We start from the raw sequence: 17,515 nt of genomic DNA, 5'->3' as shown, positions 1-17,515 counted from the left end.
TCAATAGGATGAAATTCAATAAGGACAAATGCCAAGTATTCCATTTAGGAAGGAACAACCAGTTGCACACATACAAAATGGGCAATGACTGCCTAGAAAGGAGCACTGAGGAAAAGGATCTAGGGGTTATAGGAAATCACAAGCTAAATATGAGTCAACAATGTAACGCTGTTGCAAAAAAGAAAACATCATTTTGGGATGTTTTAGCAGGAGTGTTGTAAGCAAGACACGAGAAGTAATTCTTCCGCTCTACTCCATGCTGATTAGGCCTCAACTGGAGTATTGTGTCCAGTTCTGGGCGCCACATTTCAGGAAAGATGTGGACAAACTGAAGAAAGTCCAGAGAAGAGAAACAGAAATGATTAAAAGTCTAGAAAACATGACCTATGACAGAAGATTGAAAAAATTGGGATTGTTTAGTCTGAACAAGAGAAGACTGTGCCAGTGCCAGCCAAGAAGACACTTCTTGCTCCGGCTCCAAATCCCTCAACACCCTTGTACCTGAAGAAATAGAGCAGCTGAGGCGCAAGACTCAGCAGTTTGCTTGAATTATGCTTTCCTACTCCACGGATATTCATGGAAATGGGGAGATAGGGTTGTGAGCAGAATGCACTAAGGAGGCAATGATGAAGAGAAATGACATTTTGTACTCTTATTCCTTCCCTGAAAATTATGAAGGGAAGGGTACACTGTGGATTAGACAGAACAATTTTGGAAGGTCTGTCCCTTTCCTTGTATTCTACTCCTGCCAGGGAAAGAGAGACCTTTCTAAAGTCCTTTTGTAATAGGTAAGTCAGTGCCAAACAAGTCAAGGCATTTATTAGAACAAGAACTGACTGTCTCAGAGGGCAAAAGCAGTCAAAATATTGCCCATATTTTATTTTCATATAGTATATTATCTGTTATATTAGCCAGTATTTTTATAAAATGCATCCCAAATAGGTTTACTATCGCTTCTGAACCTCTCTGTATAGTCACAGAGGATTAATTTGCAGGAGGTTTAAAATGCCAAACTGGAGTTAGACAAGAAAATGGTTTGTCACGAGATAGTGGTGATATACTGTGATTCAGCTGTGAAGCAGAGGCCCATAGGTGGGTCACTGCTGTGTCTCAGCAGCTCTTTGTCTGGCCTGACATATTCGCCTAACACACCGCTGTCAATCTGAATTTAAAATGGGTCATATAAGAAGACACTACTGGAAAATTAACGCATTGATCATATATTGCATAATATATGTACAATGTATGCAAGGAGTTATGAATATGTGCTAGAATTATGTTCTTAAATGTGTTTGGCAAGCAGTGAATTAGTTCAGTTTGTTCTAGACAATGGAATGTGCATTTGCTTGGCTGACCAGCCTAGTCATTTGGCAGAGACAATGAAGGTGTATTTACAAAAAAGTTAAACAAAGCTATCGAGCTAACAAGGGGAGGAAGTAATGACTCTACTATCAACAGCAGAGGAGGAACCAGCATAAAGTCTTCACCAGACTGCATAGTGTCTCTTCCCAGAAGGAGAAAAGGAAGTTTATCTGAAAATACATTTCAGCGGTTTACTGGGCTAAAAAAACAGAGTCTGTACCCTAAACAATAAGTCAAGGGTGGCCAAATTGTGGCTCGTGAGCCACATGTGGCTCTTTTACAGTTAAAGTGTGGCTTGTGGAGCCTCCCATGTTCCCTCCTATTCTCTACTTACAAGACATGGCAGGGAGCTCAGGACCTCTGCCTTCCAACAGGTGATGAGGCAGCAGCTTCTGCCCAACAGGGAGGGGATCTTGGATTTCAGGGGCATACCTGCTAGGGCTCAGGGATTCAGCAGGAGCGAGGCTGAAGCCCTGAGCCCTGGCAGGTGCCTCCCATGGGGGCAGAAGCCCTGATCCCCAGCAGGCGTAGCCTGGCTCTCAAACTTCTGAAGACTGTTGTATGCAGCTCAGAGGGTGAGTAAGTTTGGCCACCCCTGCAATAAGTAATTGAATCAAGTGATTGTGTACAATCTTATTGTATTATAAAAGTGTATTGAGTAAGGTTTTCTATGAAAGCCTGTGATGCATTGGTGATTAGTTTCTTTGTGAAATGGGTTAAGTTTAGAGGAAAGAGCAACAGGGGTGATGTCATGGTGGGCATGTGCTATAGACCACTGGACCAGAAGTATGAGGTAGACGAGGCTTTCTTTGGACAACTAACTGAAGTTTCCAGATCACAGGCCCTGGTTCTAATGGGGGACTTCAATCACCCTGACATCTGCTGGGAGAGCGATACAGCAGTGCATAGACAATCCAGGAAGTTTTTGGAGAGTGTTGGGGACAACTTCCTGGTACAAATGCTGGAGGAACCAAGTAGGGCCGTGCTCCTCTTGACCTGCTGCTCACGAACAGGGGCGAAGGAGATGGTAAGTGGGAAGCGAAATCGGTAGCAGCCAGCACCATGAGAACAGGGTGAAGTTCAGGATAACGCAAGAACAAGACATAACAAACGAACCGCGAGTAAGCCAAATACCAATCAATAGCAACCCTGAACTCTACAGTATAAGAGAACAGGGAACCCATTCAAACTTATTCTCCCCACTAACGACACAAATGGAACAGGACCTAGACTTACCTAGGGCAAGGAAGAGGGGCACGAACCACCGCGGCTTGAAAGGCTAAAAGAAAACGAGAAAGCACGCAGAGAGCGCAGCGTAGTGCCTTAAGATGAAAGCGGAGTATCAGGGTGTCTAGGACTGACCAATAAAGCTGAGCATTCTGCGAAGATAGCTAACAAACTATAGGCAGGCGACAAACCTGGCTGTAACCTAGGCAAGCGAAATGTACCTCGGTGATGCAAGACGAAATTACAGACCATACCGGAGAATAGAGAAACCAAATAACCGCGAAAACAAACAGAGAAACGCAGATCCACCCGATCCCCCCAATAAGGGCTCTCTCACACCGGAAGAGGTAGAAACAAAAAGGTGAGTACAAGACATGGCACAAGGACTTATAGAAAAAATGAGGGAAAAAAACCTTAAAGTAAAAGAGAGATGTAACTAAAGAGCAGGAGGACCAGTAGACAATCACTGCCTAGGTGGAACTTGAACATCGGTTAGAAAAATGGCACTCGAGCCAGAACAGCACAACTCGGAAAAATTAACACGAACCCTAGTAAATGAGCATGTGAAACGACAGAAAGCACAACAGCGAGAGCTGCGACGAAAACAGGTATGCATGCAGCTAAGCAAGGAGGCTAGTCCTCGATACAGACGAGAAAATCCAGGTGGATGCCACTTGACGAAGAGAATGGAGGAGATGGCAACGACGTCACACATAGACATCGGTAAAACACCCCTCGAGCAAGTGACGACAAACGCTTATTTGCCTATGATTTGCACTCAGCCAACCAGCTACTTAACCAGTCGCGACCTGCATCAGAGTCACACTAGCGCCAACATGACAAAGCAGGGCTAACGAGAAAACGAGTAGGATAGCAGTCAAGCCCACAAGAGAGTGCACCACACGAAAGAAGGTAAAATAGAAGCATATTCAAAGAGAACCAAACTACTGAAGCCAAAGCAACCTAAGCACCAGGTCCGCCCTACCAGTCAATGACCAAGGGTAGCTGGAAGGTTAGCAGCAACTGAACAGTGTATTGCAGTAGGCGAGCCACAACTGTGCCCACTACAATTAGAAAGATCCGTCGACTATGAGGAATGTGGACAGTTCCCGGAGAAAAAGGTATAAGGACAAAAGGCGTGCAAATACATTAGTAAGGCTCTTATGCTACTCTGGAGATAAAGGAGAAAGTCACAAGCTAGACACGTCGGGAAACACTCAACATGATCAGGCAGGAGGGGAGGAGGGGCGTGGGCCAGCCTCTACATCTCAGCTCTCCCACAACAAAATATGAGTCATGCTACGAGAGCAAATCTTCAAGAAATCCACATATCGAAGCATATTTGGAGAGCGACGCAGGGAGATAAAAAAAGCAGCTCAAGCCGGAGATTTTCTCCAGCAAAGGCCATAGTCATTCGCCTGACACGAACCTATATCTGCCCTTCTTTTGATGGGTATGATAGAATGGCAGGTATGCATATTCGAGGAAAACGAGAGAGGGTATGGTTCATACTGGTGACGATTAAGCTCATAGCGTAATGAACGTCGTTCCACTCTGCGCACATACGTTAAGTTTCGCATTAATGCGCCAGCAATTTGAAGTAGTATCGGACGCTGGATGAACAGACTACTAAGGTAATCCGAAAGCGGCTATGCATGTTACAGTGCTACAAAACCGAGGAGACTTGGCCAAGACCGGTTCTGTGAAGTTGGTGCAAGCGCCAGAGAGTACGTCGGTATTGGTTCAACTACAATCAGGCACCATTTTCGTATAATGATGCCGTGATGAGCTGGATGGACTTAGCACTCCGTCAGACAAGTCTCGCAAGATGCATACAGGAACTTAGTCGGAGCAGGTAGACTATGCGCGAGGCGCGTAGGTATGGGTCCAGAGGACAGATGACAGAACAATCTCTAGGAGAGGAGAAATGAAGCGCCCACACAATGAAATAACGAATAAGTCTGCAGAAAATGTTCTGATATAGTGAGTAAAGTCTGTCTTAGGAGGAAGTAAGTTCGCCGATCTACTTCTCTCCTGAATGTAACTATGTCAGTACTAGATGAGCAGACCTATACACAACGTTGACTGGCTTAGTTCGAGTCTTGTCCATTCTGTCTATACCTGAAAAAGAAACCTGAGGATTAAAAAGAATGGCTACAATGTAATCATAAATAACTATGAGTTAATCAGACCAGCATCGTGTACAAAACTACGAGCTATCCTAAAGCAACGTGGGAACAGACCAACATAACAGGTCTATTAGGCGTCACTCGATGTAGATGATTTACCCGAAGAGACAGTTTAAACAGAAAGTTACTGCACAAGCTTAAACATCAAGTGAAGAGACGTAGAACTTATCCCGTGACCCATACCCAATCCGCGGAGCTGAGAACTGAGATGAGTCCTACTGTCATATGCAGCACCTTTGCGAACGAGTTTGAGTCCCCACTATGAATGGATGTGGAAACATGGATAGAGTGCGAGGGTGGAGAGCATAAAGATTAGGGGGTGCTGCGAGGCATCATGATTATGAGGAGAGGCGGAGGGACTGGAGTTATGTAGTCTCAGAAGAGAAGAGTGGGGGGATTCTGATAGCAGCCTTCAACTACGCCTGAAAGGGAGTTCCAAAGAGGATGGGCCGGCTGTTCCAGTGGTGCAGATACAGAAAAGAAGCAATGGTCTCAAGTTGCAGTGGGGGAGGTCTTAGGTTGGATATTAGAAACACTTTCACTAGGAGGGTGGTTGAAGCACTGGAATGGGTTTACCATAGAGAGGTGGTGGAATCTCCATCCAGTTTTTTATAATTTTTTTTTTTTTTTTTTTTTTTTTTTTTTTTTTTTTTTTTTTTTTAAGGCCTAGTTTGACAAAGCCCTGGCTGGGATGATTTAGTTGGCGTTGGTCCTGCCTTGAGCAGGGGATTGGACTAGATGACCTCTTGAGGTCTCTCCCAACCCTAATATTCTATGATTCTATTAATACTATATAAGAAATTATGGATAGTCATTAATATTGTGCTTTAATGTCTGACCAAACAAAGGGAGAGAAACAGGTTTTCTCCCAGACAGAAGGGAAGGCAGATATCTGCCTATCTCCTATGTAAATTATACATGTTGGAAGCAAAACAATGGAAGTCTCATTTACATATGAATCAGCAGGGGGATGGGAAATCTGGAGAAAGGAAAGAACAGCATAAGGCCATCCTGCGTCTGGGGACAAGACAACGTGCTTAGGAAGATGTGAGGAAAGAGAAGAAGCCATCTTGGCATCCATCACTGATAGACACAAGGGGCAAAAGTTTGGGCAAGCTGAGAAAGATGGATCCTTCAAGCAAGGGGCTGAAGTCTGAGAGCTGAATATAGGTGAGATACCTGCATTGGCAAAGATCTTTCACCCAGGGAGACAAAGAAAAATCAGCCACTTATACAACTGTGGAAGATCCTGGCTGAGAGAAAGTGAGCCATGTCTGGAAAGAACAAGACTGGTAAGAAATCTACCTTGAACCAAGGCTGTAGCTTGTGGAGGTAAGTCTTAGCCTCTAGAAAGCACGTTATTTTTATTCACTTGTAGCCATTTGGTCTTTTTCCCTTGGGCTTGAACTCACCTAAAACCTCTTTTTGATTATTTTGGATTAAATATACTTGTCTTTCTTTTAATCTAAACCAATTCAATGCTGTGTTTGAATAAAGTAATACGCTGTGCTTTTGTCTCTTTAAAGGAGCAATAAACCATATTAATTCTCCGAGTGCTCCAGGAAAGGGCTGGACGCTTCAGGACAGATGGTTTTGGCAAAATTAGGGTTTGGGGTGTATGCAAGTAGTAGCCTAGGCTGGTGCTGACCATGGTTGGGCTGTTGCATGGTAGGTAGGCTGCTGGGGTCAGAGTGCTGAACCAGGGCTTCACCACACACACGCACACACAGTCTCTCTCTCTCAAGGAAGTTGACTGCAGGCTGTTGGTGTCCAGGTTGTGAGCCACAGCAGCAGAGCATTTAAGGCACTCAGAGTTACATGGCAGGCAGTGACAGCCCCTCATTGGTCTAGGGTTCACCCCAAAATGTTACAACATTACATTTCATGATACAGAGCAAATAGCAAAGACGGAATGCATGGTCCCAGGGCAATCTTCAGTCTACTACACAATCCAGAAAGCAAAATACAAACTGAACTGGATATGAGAGGGAAAAATATCTTAATTTTGCCTTAAATAAAACATTACATACCTGGGTGAACCAAACAAGAACATTCCAGATTCAAAGGCCTCATACTTACCACCAAGGTTTACCTTCAGAGCATATCTAAATTACCTGAAGTCATGTAACATAAGACTTTAGAACACATACCAGTACAAGCTGCACATGAACTAAAGTCATTACCACACAGAGGACTAGACCAACTCAGTGAAATTTACTAACATTATAAAACAGACATATGAATTTACTGCAGATATGTCTTACCTAACAAAGGAATCCTCTAGTCTGGAGACTGACTGATGGGCTAACCATGGCTGTTTGGATGTGGTTAACCCAGTCAGTTCACCTGACTAGATTCTTCTCTGAAAGAGAAAACACCTTCCAAGAAAGTAGAGAGATAACACTTTACACATCAAGCAGAAAGTGATCTATAGACATGATGAAAGAGAAATAACATTGAAATACAAATTGAAGGCCTAGTCCTGAGAAGTGCAAACCATTTGCAACTCCTATTCAGTTCAATTCATGTTCTGGCCCTGAATATACAGCCTTTGGCAAGCAGAAGCCCAGGGACCTTAGAGCTGCCTAATCGTAGAATCATAGAATATCAGGGTTGGAAGGGACCTCAGGAGGTCATCTAGTCCAACCCCCTGCTCAAAGCAGGACAAATTCCCAGATAAATCATCCCAGCCAGGGCTTTGTCAAGCCTGACCTTAAAAACCTCAAAGGAAGGAGATTCCACCATCTCCCTAGGGAACCCATTCCACTGCTTCCCCACCCTCCTAATGAAAAAGTTTTTCCTAATATCCAACCTAAGCCTCCCCCACTGCAACTTGAGACCATTACTCCTTGATCTGTCATCTGGTATCACTGAGATCAGTCTAGATCCATCCTCTTTGGAACCCCCTTTCAGGTAGTTGAAAGCAGCTATCAAATCTCCCTCACTCCTATCTTCTGCAAACTAAACAATCCCAGTTCCCTCAGCCTCTCCTCATAAATCATGTGCTCCAGCCCCCTAATCATTTTTGTTGCTAGTAGTATCTCAGATGCCATTTCACTCTTTTTTCTTCTTGTATAACAAAGTATCTAAAAAACAGTTACGTTCTGTTGCAGATGTGTATTCCACTTAGGTGAGTGTGCACCCAGAGTGCCAGAGCCGGAGAGTTTGCCTGGCAGTAACTTTAGAGAGCAGCATTCATGTCTGTTGCCCCTCCCATAACTACATAAGGCAGTGCCACCCCAACTCCCCTCAGTTCCTTCGCTCTGCTTTCTGCTTGATGTGCTGCTTTAAGTGTAGCAGATAGTCCAAGATGAGTAGTATTGATGACGGCATCAGAGAGGTACAGCTCTGCGAACACCAGATCAGGAATGTCTTTCACTTGGCCAGGTAAGTGGCCCTGGTGGAAAGTTGCCTACAGTCAAGGAGAACCTCCCTAACTGGTTCAGAACAAATTAGCTCTACCAGGTTTAACCATGATGCTATCCCAGCCACAAGACGGATGCCAGTCTTGGGAACTGTAATGGTCCATTAGTGGTCCTTGATGCTTACTGTGCAATGGAGAGCAGGAGAATGACTTGAATGCAGAGAAGCCTCAGGATCCCGGTGACAAGGGCAGAACAAGACCTGAAGGAGCGAGTAAGTGGTCTGACTCATCTGTTGCCCGAATGAGGCAAGCAGCAGCAAAGCAGATGGAGTCGGTACTGAGCATGCCAGTGCTGGAAGTGGTGTCACTGCTGATGTAAACAGAGAGATCAACTGTACTGACATCGAGGGTGATGAAAGCTGCTAAGGAAGCATCTGCTGGAAGTGGTGCCGAAGAGGTTCCCAGTACAAGGTCTTCCGTACCGACCCCGGTACTGGCTCTACTCCCACTACTGGAAGAGAGCATTGTGCTGCGGTGCTACTAGACAAGAGTTTGGTGGCTCGCTCAATCGGAGGGGCTACAGGTGGTGCAGCCCTAGGAAGGTCCTGGACCAATGGTGAGATTGGGACCAAAAGGCAGAGGAGGCCTGCGGCTGCCTGGTACGCCAACAACATGGATATAGTCAGTACTAGCATCTCCCTTGTTGGGACCAGACTTAAATCCCTGGAGGCTGGAGCTGGAGTCAACAAGTACAGGATTTCTAACCTCCCTACTCAGCACTGGAGCAGGGTCAGAAGTACCCACGCTGTCCCACATGCCAGCACCAGCTCTGTGCCAGTCCACACTTTTCCTAAGGGAGGTGGAAGAGTCACCCCAAGACCTGTAGCTGTTTCAATTGGTCTTATACAACCTTTTCCTCTCTGCACTCCACAGAGAATAGCTTCTCTGTTTCTTTTGAGAAGCGCCTGCTCCAGAACGTGAAGTGGCAGTGCTCCTGGAGCACAAGGGTGATCTTCAACCTGACGACAGCTTCAGTACTGGATCAGGCAGCATGGCCTGTTGAAGCAGGTGCTGCTTGAAGCAAAGGTCCTAAGCCACATGAGTTCTTTTCTTGAAGAACCTACAGATCATGCAATGCTCCTTGAGGTTGGCCTCGCAGAGACTGATCCCCACATGTGGTGTTCCTCTCTATTGGGAATCGCTCCTCCACACAGAGGACAATGTTTAAACCCTGGTGAGGGCATCACTGGGGAAAACAGACAACTAGCTAACACTAACTACCAGCTATATACAATAAAACTAGACTAAGACTATCTGCGAGGTGGTGAGGCTACAACCACTGGCTGTAAGAAGGAAGTGAGGGGGGTCAGGGCGGCACTGCCTCATATAGTCAGAGGAGGGGTCACAGCCACTCTGTGGGTGCTGACAGGCAAAATCTCTGGCTCTGGCACACTGGGCAAGCACACACCTAAGTAGAATACACTTCTTCATCTACTTCAACTGCTGCTCATCTATAACATAGGAACCTAAGAATGGCTAAACTGGGTGAGACCAAAGGTCCATCTAGCTCAGTATCCTGTCTTCCAACAGTGGACAATGCCAGGTGCCCCAGATGGAATGAAAAGAATAGGTAATCATCAAGTGATCCATTCCCTGTCACTCATTCCTAGCTTCTGGCAAACGGAGGCTAGGGACACCATCCCTGCCCATCCTGGCTAATAGCCATTGATGGACCTATCCTCCATGAATTTATCCAGTTCTTTTTTGAATCCTGTTATAGTTTTGGCCTTCATAACATCCTCAGGTAAGGAGTTCCACAGGTTGACTGTCCATTGTGTGAAGAAATACTTCCGTATATTTGTTTTAAATTTGCTATTAATTTCATTGGGTGATCCCTCATTCTTGTGTTAGGAGAAGAAGTAAATAACATTTCCTTAATTAATTTCTCTTCACCAGTCATGATTTTATAGACCTCAATCATATCTCCCCTTTGTCGTCTCTTTTCCAAGCTGAAAAGTCCCAGTCTTATTAATCTCTCCTCATACGACAGCCATTCCATACCCCCTAATCACTTTTGTTGCCCTTTTCTGAACCTTTTCCAATTCCAATATATCTTTTTTGAGATGGGACAACTACATCTACATGCAGTATTCAAGATGTGGGCATACCATGGATTTATACAGAGGCAATATGATATTTGAATGAATGCAGTATAAATGAGACAGCATTGATAGAAAGCAAGGGGGAGAGATAGCTCAGTGGTTTGAGCATTGGCCTGCTAAACACAGGATTGGGAGTTCAATCCTTGAGGGGGCCATTTGGTGATTGGTCCTGCTTTGAGCAGGGGGTTGGACTAGATGATCTCCTGAGGTCCCTTCCAACCCTAATAATCTATGATTCTATGATCAAACAATTTTAAGGGATGTCACAGATCTGATGAGCTGGACTCTGAATTTTCCACAGAAATACTGACCTCTTGAAGTGGTTTGCCAGGACTCCAACCAGCTCTCCAATTCTGCTATCGTTAGTTGGCTGTCTGTTGAAGAGGCAAACAATGAGGTCTTTGTTATCCTTTGTGTGGAAGACCACAAGCTGGTCCTTTCCATTGGAGACACTCAATCCCATCAACTGCAGAGAGAAAGCACAGAATAGTTTTATGGCATATACCTTAGTAACAATCCTCCACTACCAGAGGAATGGACTAAATCTAATGTCTCTTTTCCATCTTTAATTCTGAACATCTACTTCGGTACACTATCCCATCTCTTCAGTTTTTAGCTCTGAAAGGATCACAGAACTAAATTTTTCCATGAGAAACTTTAGTATGCATGGCTTCTTCAATGCTCCCCCTGAAAGACCAGAAAAACTCAAGGGAAGGAAGGGAAGATGGAAACTACACAATATCCTGGAAGCCAGCAGGAGAAACAAAGGACAAGAAGAGACTCCCGAGACCTGGCTCAGTCTGGCCCAACTCTCCGTGGGATTACTAGTAGTATTTATTATTTGTATTATTATAGCACCTAGGAGCCCAGGTCATTGACCAGGACCCCATTCTGCTAGGTGCTGTGCCCCCCTCGGAGAATGGAGGAGCCTGTTTCCAATTGTTTGGCGTGCCTACCACCAAGTATCTTTGGAGGGATACCATTATGCCAGGTGGCAGTAGGCCCACCAACTCTGCGTTCCTTTCCAAAGGAGGCCAGCAGCAGAATGGTAGCGCAGCAGAGAAAACATTTTTTCCCCTCAAGCTAACAAACTAATGTAGCCCTTTGTATTTAACAATGTACAGATAATATACAGATATAAGGATATTAGAAAATCAAGAGACCCTCCCGGAAAAAAACAAAACAGTAAACTCCACAAAGATCAGATACAGCCGACATTCTTCTCTGGAAATTTAGCTTCTGCAAGCCTCATCAGGGACTGCAGGGCTCCTCTCCAGAAATGGCTGGAAACACCAGGGACATACCCATCCTCTAAAAATGAGGTGGACGAGCCTGATAAGCATAATACAGATGGAACCTGAAAGTCTTGAGGCATTTTTTTCTAAAATAATTTCCTTCTACAAACTCCCATCTCCTGTGATCAAATATTCATGCTAATCCAGTCAGAGACTATTCTGTACCCCGAGAAGCCTGCCTGATTTTCAGAGCTGGTCAGGATGCATCATGCTTTAAGTTTAACAATCCCAGTGCTTTTTCACAAAATGGTATTTCTAAGAATCCGCCTACAAGGCCAGTCAAAGGCTTAACAGTAATGTGGCATCCCCTGAAAATATATGTAATGAACATTACAGTAGCCGCTACCAAATTTTGGACAGATCTCTGGCACAAAAGAGCCCTGGCCTATTCACCCTCTTCAGAGGTGCCTATACTGTACTGATCTGAGAGCAGCTCATTGTTTCTGAACTAAGCTTTCAGACAAACTATACAGACTCATTTTAATATGTCAAATACCCAGCAGTGATCTCCTGCACGCAATAGGATTTTATTCTCCACTACACACAATACTTAAAAAGATTATAAAAATTTTTAAATGTTACACTTTATGCATGGAAATTGTCAGCTGCTTGAGTGTACAGAGTCCCTTAAAATTAATTTGCATGTTTAAATATCATGCCAGTGATCACAATAGAGCCCCATGGGTTAGTGCTATCTGGGCTTTAAATGGGCAGCTAATGGGGGGTGGGAGGGGAGGAGGAGAATGAATTGAAACCAATGAATTTCAAAAGCCTGTTTAAAAATTAATAATTAACTAAGCTGCTTTAGGAGGCCAACAGCCCTTGAACAAAAAATTCTCGTTTTTTTTATTTCAGGCTTAAAAAATTAACACCAAATCTTGAACATAGCATAAAAAAAGGAAAGAAAATTGCCTCACTAAGTACAAAGAATAATAATTCAGTTTTCCAGGATGTTGTGAAGGTCAGAAAAAACAAACTCTGACCGTCTGTCCTTTTTAAAAATCATAAATCTATGCATCTACTGTGAAAGGTAGCCAAAATAGAGATTCCTTCCACTGCTCTGTCAATCACCTTTAAACTGCCCTCTGCCATCTTGAAAAATCAGTTTCCCCCCTTTGTAGGGGAGACTAAAATGAATGCTGCATTAAAACTATTACCAGCACACTCACTTTATAGCAGAATCTCGAAATAGAAACACTTTAATCCAGGTAAGGCTGTAATAGATTGGGAGTAAGGAAGACATGTCTGAAACCAAAATCCTTTGAATTTTCCCCTTTTCCGGGGAGCTTTAAGGGTTTTTTTTCTGCCTAGATTTTATAAAAAAAATTCAAGACGTGTGTTTGTAATAATATATAAATAAGTTTCCGGAATATTTAATGCCAGATTCCTCAATGTCTAGCATATTCAAACAAATATGTAAAAGCAGCAAAGAATCCTGTGGCACCTTATAGACTAACAGATGTTTTGGAGCATGAGCTTTCGTGGGTGAATACCCACTTCGTTGGATGCATCCAAAACGTCTGTTAATCTATAAGATGCCACAGGATTCTTTGCTGCTTTTACAGATCTAGACTAACACGGCTACCCCTCTGATACTTGACACCAAACAAATATGGTTTGTAATTCCATACACAAAACCAAATACTGCTTTTTAAAGAGATAAGGAGACCATACAAAATTCAGGATCTGAATTGCATTAATCAGTCATTCATTAAGGGACAGTCTTTGCCATTACATATGAGCAATAAGCAGTTAAAGAAAATGGGAAACTACAGGATGGCTTCTTGAGCTAAAAACAAGTTCACGGGTAGCACTAGACATCAGCTGACTGTCTCCAATGAGATTTCCATGGAAACACCATCCCTAAGGATGTTGCCATGTTGATAGGATGCTTTAGAAATGTTGATAGTAAGTATTGCTGGCAGACAGATGAATTTCAGCTGGGTTCACCCTTGTACACATTAGAAGGGCAATCCGTCTTCCAGATGAACATATCTCTTTCTAGAAAGGAACATCTAATAGAGCAAGCAAAGAGGCTGGCGGTAATCATCATCCATTTACTTCTTTAAAACATCCACATCAATCCAAAGAAGTGCGTTTTTTCAACAAAGAAAAACACCTGTATCAAGTGGCTACTTATGCCACCTCCCTCATCAAAATATACACCAATATAAAAAACAGTCCTATTATTGAAGAGACCATATGCGCTGAAAAATGAGAACTACGCTAGACAGGTCAAACGGGAAGGGACAAACTGCAAACATTCAAATCACTAGAAAAGGTACAAAACAAATCTATAAAGAGAAAAATTATGGATGAGCTTGAGCAAAAATCACAGGCAGGGGTTTAATTCAAGGAGCCCTGTAAACCAGAAAAATAAAACATTTCACAAATCATGTCTAAAAATAAAACATTTCACATATTGTGTCATCTCAACTCTGCATTCTCTTCTCCTCACTGCCCATTCCTGCAGGATGCCACTAGCTCAACAGTAAATCAGTAGGACAAGGATTCAGGCAGCATGCCTCAGCACTATGATGTAATTTCTTGGGAATATTAGAAAAGGACCAAAGGGTCATTCCCTGTAATTAAACCATATATGAAGAGGGACCCAGGATTGCAAAGCAGTGATTTACTATTATTGTGTTTGAAGAAGACATGCTCGTATATCAGAGGGGTGGCTGTGTTAGTCTGGGTCTGTAAAACCAGCAAAGAGTCCTGTGGCACCTTATAGACTAACAGACGTACTGGAGCATGAGCTTGCATGGGTGCATGCATTTGACGAAGTGGGTATTCACCCACAAAAGCTCATGCTCCAAAATGTCTGTTAGTCTATACGGTGCCACAGGACTCTGATGCTCACATAAAGAATTTCCAATACAGCACAGTAACATTCTGCGGTCTCTATGCTTCACAAAACATTTTCATTTTGCCCTCTTACAAAATACCTCAATATCTCTTCGCAATTATTTAGATTGAGGAGATTGTTCAATACAGGTGTTCTTCCCAGTGGCAGGTCACCGCAGATTTTCGAGAAAAGCTGGTTTCTATCTAATGAATTTCTAAGTATTCAAAAAAGTGCAATACCTAGATGCACAGAAACATTAACTACTTCAATGCTGGATAAAATGCAAACTAAGCATAGCCTGTGCCCTTAGTTAGCACTTCTAGGAAGTCCTCACTCCATTCATGTGAATGGATATTCTATTTTGAATAAGCAAAGAGTCCTGCGGCATCTTATAGACTAACAGACGTTTTGGAGCATGAACTTTCGTGGGTGAATATCCACTTCATCGGATGCATGTAGTGGAAATTTCCAGGGGCAGATATATATATGCAAGCATGAAGCAGGCTAGAGATAACGAGGTTAGTTCAATCAGGGAGGATGAGGCCCTTTTCTAGCAGCTGAGGTGTGAAAACCAAGAGAGGAGAAACTGGTTTTGTAGTTGGCAAGCCATTCATAGTCTTTGTTTGGACCTATATGTAGAATGCTTCCGCTGACGTGCACAGGCAGAAATTGTGGAAAAACAACATCATTTGCCTCATAACCTAAGTCGTGCAGAACGCAATGCCATCCACAGCCTCAGAAACCACCCTGACAACATAATCAAAGAGACTGATAAAGGAGGTGCTGTTGTCATCATGAACAGGTCTGACTACCAAAAGGAGGCTGCCAGACAACTCTCCAGTCAGTACCTAAAAAATTCTATCAAGGCCCATTTACCCTCTAGATCCACTGAGAATACAACTAAGAAAAACTTGCAAATGCAGCCATCTACCAAAGACATCTCCTACACAACACCGGAACAAATAACATTCTTAGAGCCCTGACCAGGGTATTCTATCTACTACCGCAAGATCCACAAAATCCCGGAAATCCCAGACACCCAATCACATCTGGCCATTGGCACTCCTCACTGAAGGCTGGCTGGAATATGTGGACTAATCTACTCGAGACCCTAGGACCACCAGGAACTCCTAGCTATCTCCTGAACACCACTATTCTAGGAAACTACAATGCATGGTGACCTTCCAGAAAACACCATCCCGTAGCGCACCAATGGAGGTAATGAGGCTCTCTACAAAACATCTCACAAACAGATGGAACAAGCTGCTCCAGGAACAGTATCCCTGATGGGCCATGGCACAACTGGTTGCTGGAGAGCGGCTGTGCCTTTATCCTCATAACACAACAGTTCAAATTTGATGACAATATATACCATCCAATCAGTGGCAATGCGCTATGGCACCTGCATGGACCATACAACCCAACCATTTTATGGCTGCCTGAACAACACTTCCTCGCATCCGCCACTTCACGCTCTTCTCTACCAACGCTACATTGATGACATCTTCATCAATCTGGACCATGAAAGGAAAACTCTGGAAAAAAGTTCCACACGATTCAAAACAGCTTCTACCTCATCAGCATCCTCAGACCTGATCATTCCATAACACGGAGGCCCCACTTCCTAACCACCTACGGTGCCAAATAATGATGGGCACATTAACATCATCCTATACCCGCGAAACCTACTGACCAGCGCCGAACGCCAGCCTTCATGCTCCAGCTCATCCCGGCACACCATACGATCCATTGTCTTAGCAGCCGAGAGCACTGAGGGACAACACATCTCTCTTAATCCCTCAGACAGAGACCAACACCTACATACTCCACCAACATTCTCAAAACTAACAATACAACTCGCAGGGAAATAAGGAAACAGATCACAGAGCCAAGATGTGTACTCCAGAAGCCGTCTATGGGAAGACAACCCACAAGAAGAAACAACCAACTCCACTGGCCATTACATACAGTCCCACCCAGAATAAAAGCCCTCCAACGCATCAAGCAGGGAACTACACACCCATCCCTGGACAAGGATCCCACACTTTCACAGGCCTTGTGGCGAAGGTCAGTCCCAGCCCACGGAGACCACCTGCCAAATCCTGAAGCATATTGTCACCAGTAAAACTGCATCACCGCACCATAGAACTGAGTATCTCAGGAACCAATCCATGCACAAACTCATGCCAATTCTGCACACATAATCTACACAAGCGACACCCCATCACAAAGAGATAACCAAGACGGTCCACACCATCACCGGTCATCACATGCATGTCCACCAATGTAATATACCGCCATCATATGCCAGCAATGCCCGCTGCTTGCCAATCGCTCAAGACTGGACTGTCTATACAGAAAGGATAAATGGACACAAATCAGATACGATTAAGGAATGCAATAACAAAAACCTGTAGGAGAACATCTTCAACATCCCTGCCCACAGAATAGCAGATCTTAAAGTGAGGCCAATACTGCAAGCAAAAAAAAAACTTCAGGACCAGACTTCAAGAGAAACTGCTGAGCTTCAGTTCATCTGCAAATTTGACAACCAAAATCAGCTCAAGGGTGAAAACCTCAAAGATTGTGAATGGCTGCAACTACAAAACCAAGTTTCTCCCGCCCGTTGTTTTCACCACCTCAGCGCTAGAAGAGGGCCTCATCCTCACCTGATTGAAACTATACCTCCACTATCTCTAGACGCTTCTAGCTTGCGTATAGTATACTCCTGCCCCTGGAAATTACCAAACAGAACATCATCCGTACGAGTGGGTATTCACGCCATGAAAGCTCAAGCTCCAAAACCATCTGTTAGTCGATAAGTTGCCACAGGGACTCTTGCTGCTTTTACAAGATCCAGACTAACACGGCTACCCCTCTGAATTTGAAACATGCATTTATGTGAAGGACTGAAAACAAGCAGCTATTCGCACACCAATAATGTGTTTGTCTAGGCACTTTGCAACAAGACTGAACTAAACCTGACCGTCTTGTAATCTTCAATTTTTTAAAACATTAAGAGTTTCAAAAGCAGAAACGCAGAGGATTGGACGCGAGCCGGTTTATTA

General features: G+C 43.9%; 1 protein-coding gene across 1 annotated transcript in view; it reads right to left on the bottom strand.

Annotated features, from left to right (window-relative positions):
- The window catches only part of MYO1D (myosin ID), a 351,948-nt gene that overhangs the window by 132,312 nt on the left and 202,121 nt on the right, over positions 1-17,515 (bottom strand). Inside the window, exon 21 of the mRNA XM_075059626.1 lies at positions 10,616-10,770. Within this exon, the coding sequence (XP_074915727.1) occupies positions 10,616-10,770 (155 nt within the window). The remainder of the gene's footprint in view (positions 1-10,615; positions 10,771-17,515) is intronic.

Source organism: Chelonoidis abingdonii, chromosome 21 (genome assembly GCF_003597395.2).
Source record: "Chelonoidis abingdonii isolate Lonesome George chromosome 21, CheloAbing_2.0, whole genome shotgun sequence".
NCBI lineage: Eukaryota > Metazoa > Chordata > Testudines > Testudinidae > Chelonoidis > Chelonoidis abingdonii.
Note: the sequence above shows the minus strand (reverse complement) of the source record. Positions and strands in the feature narration are given on the sequence as shown.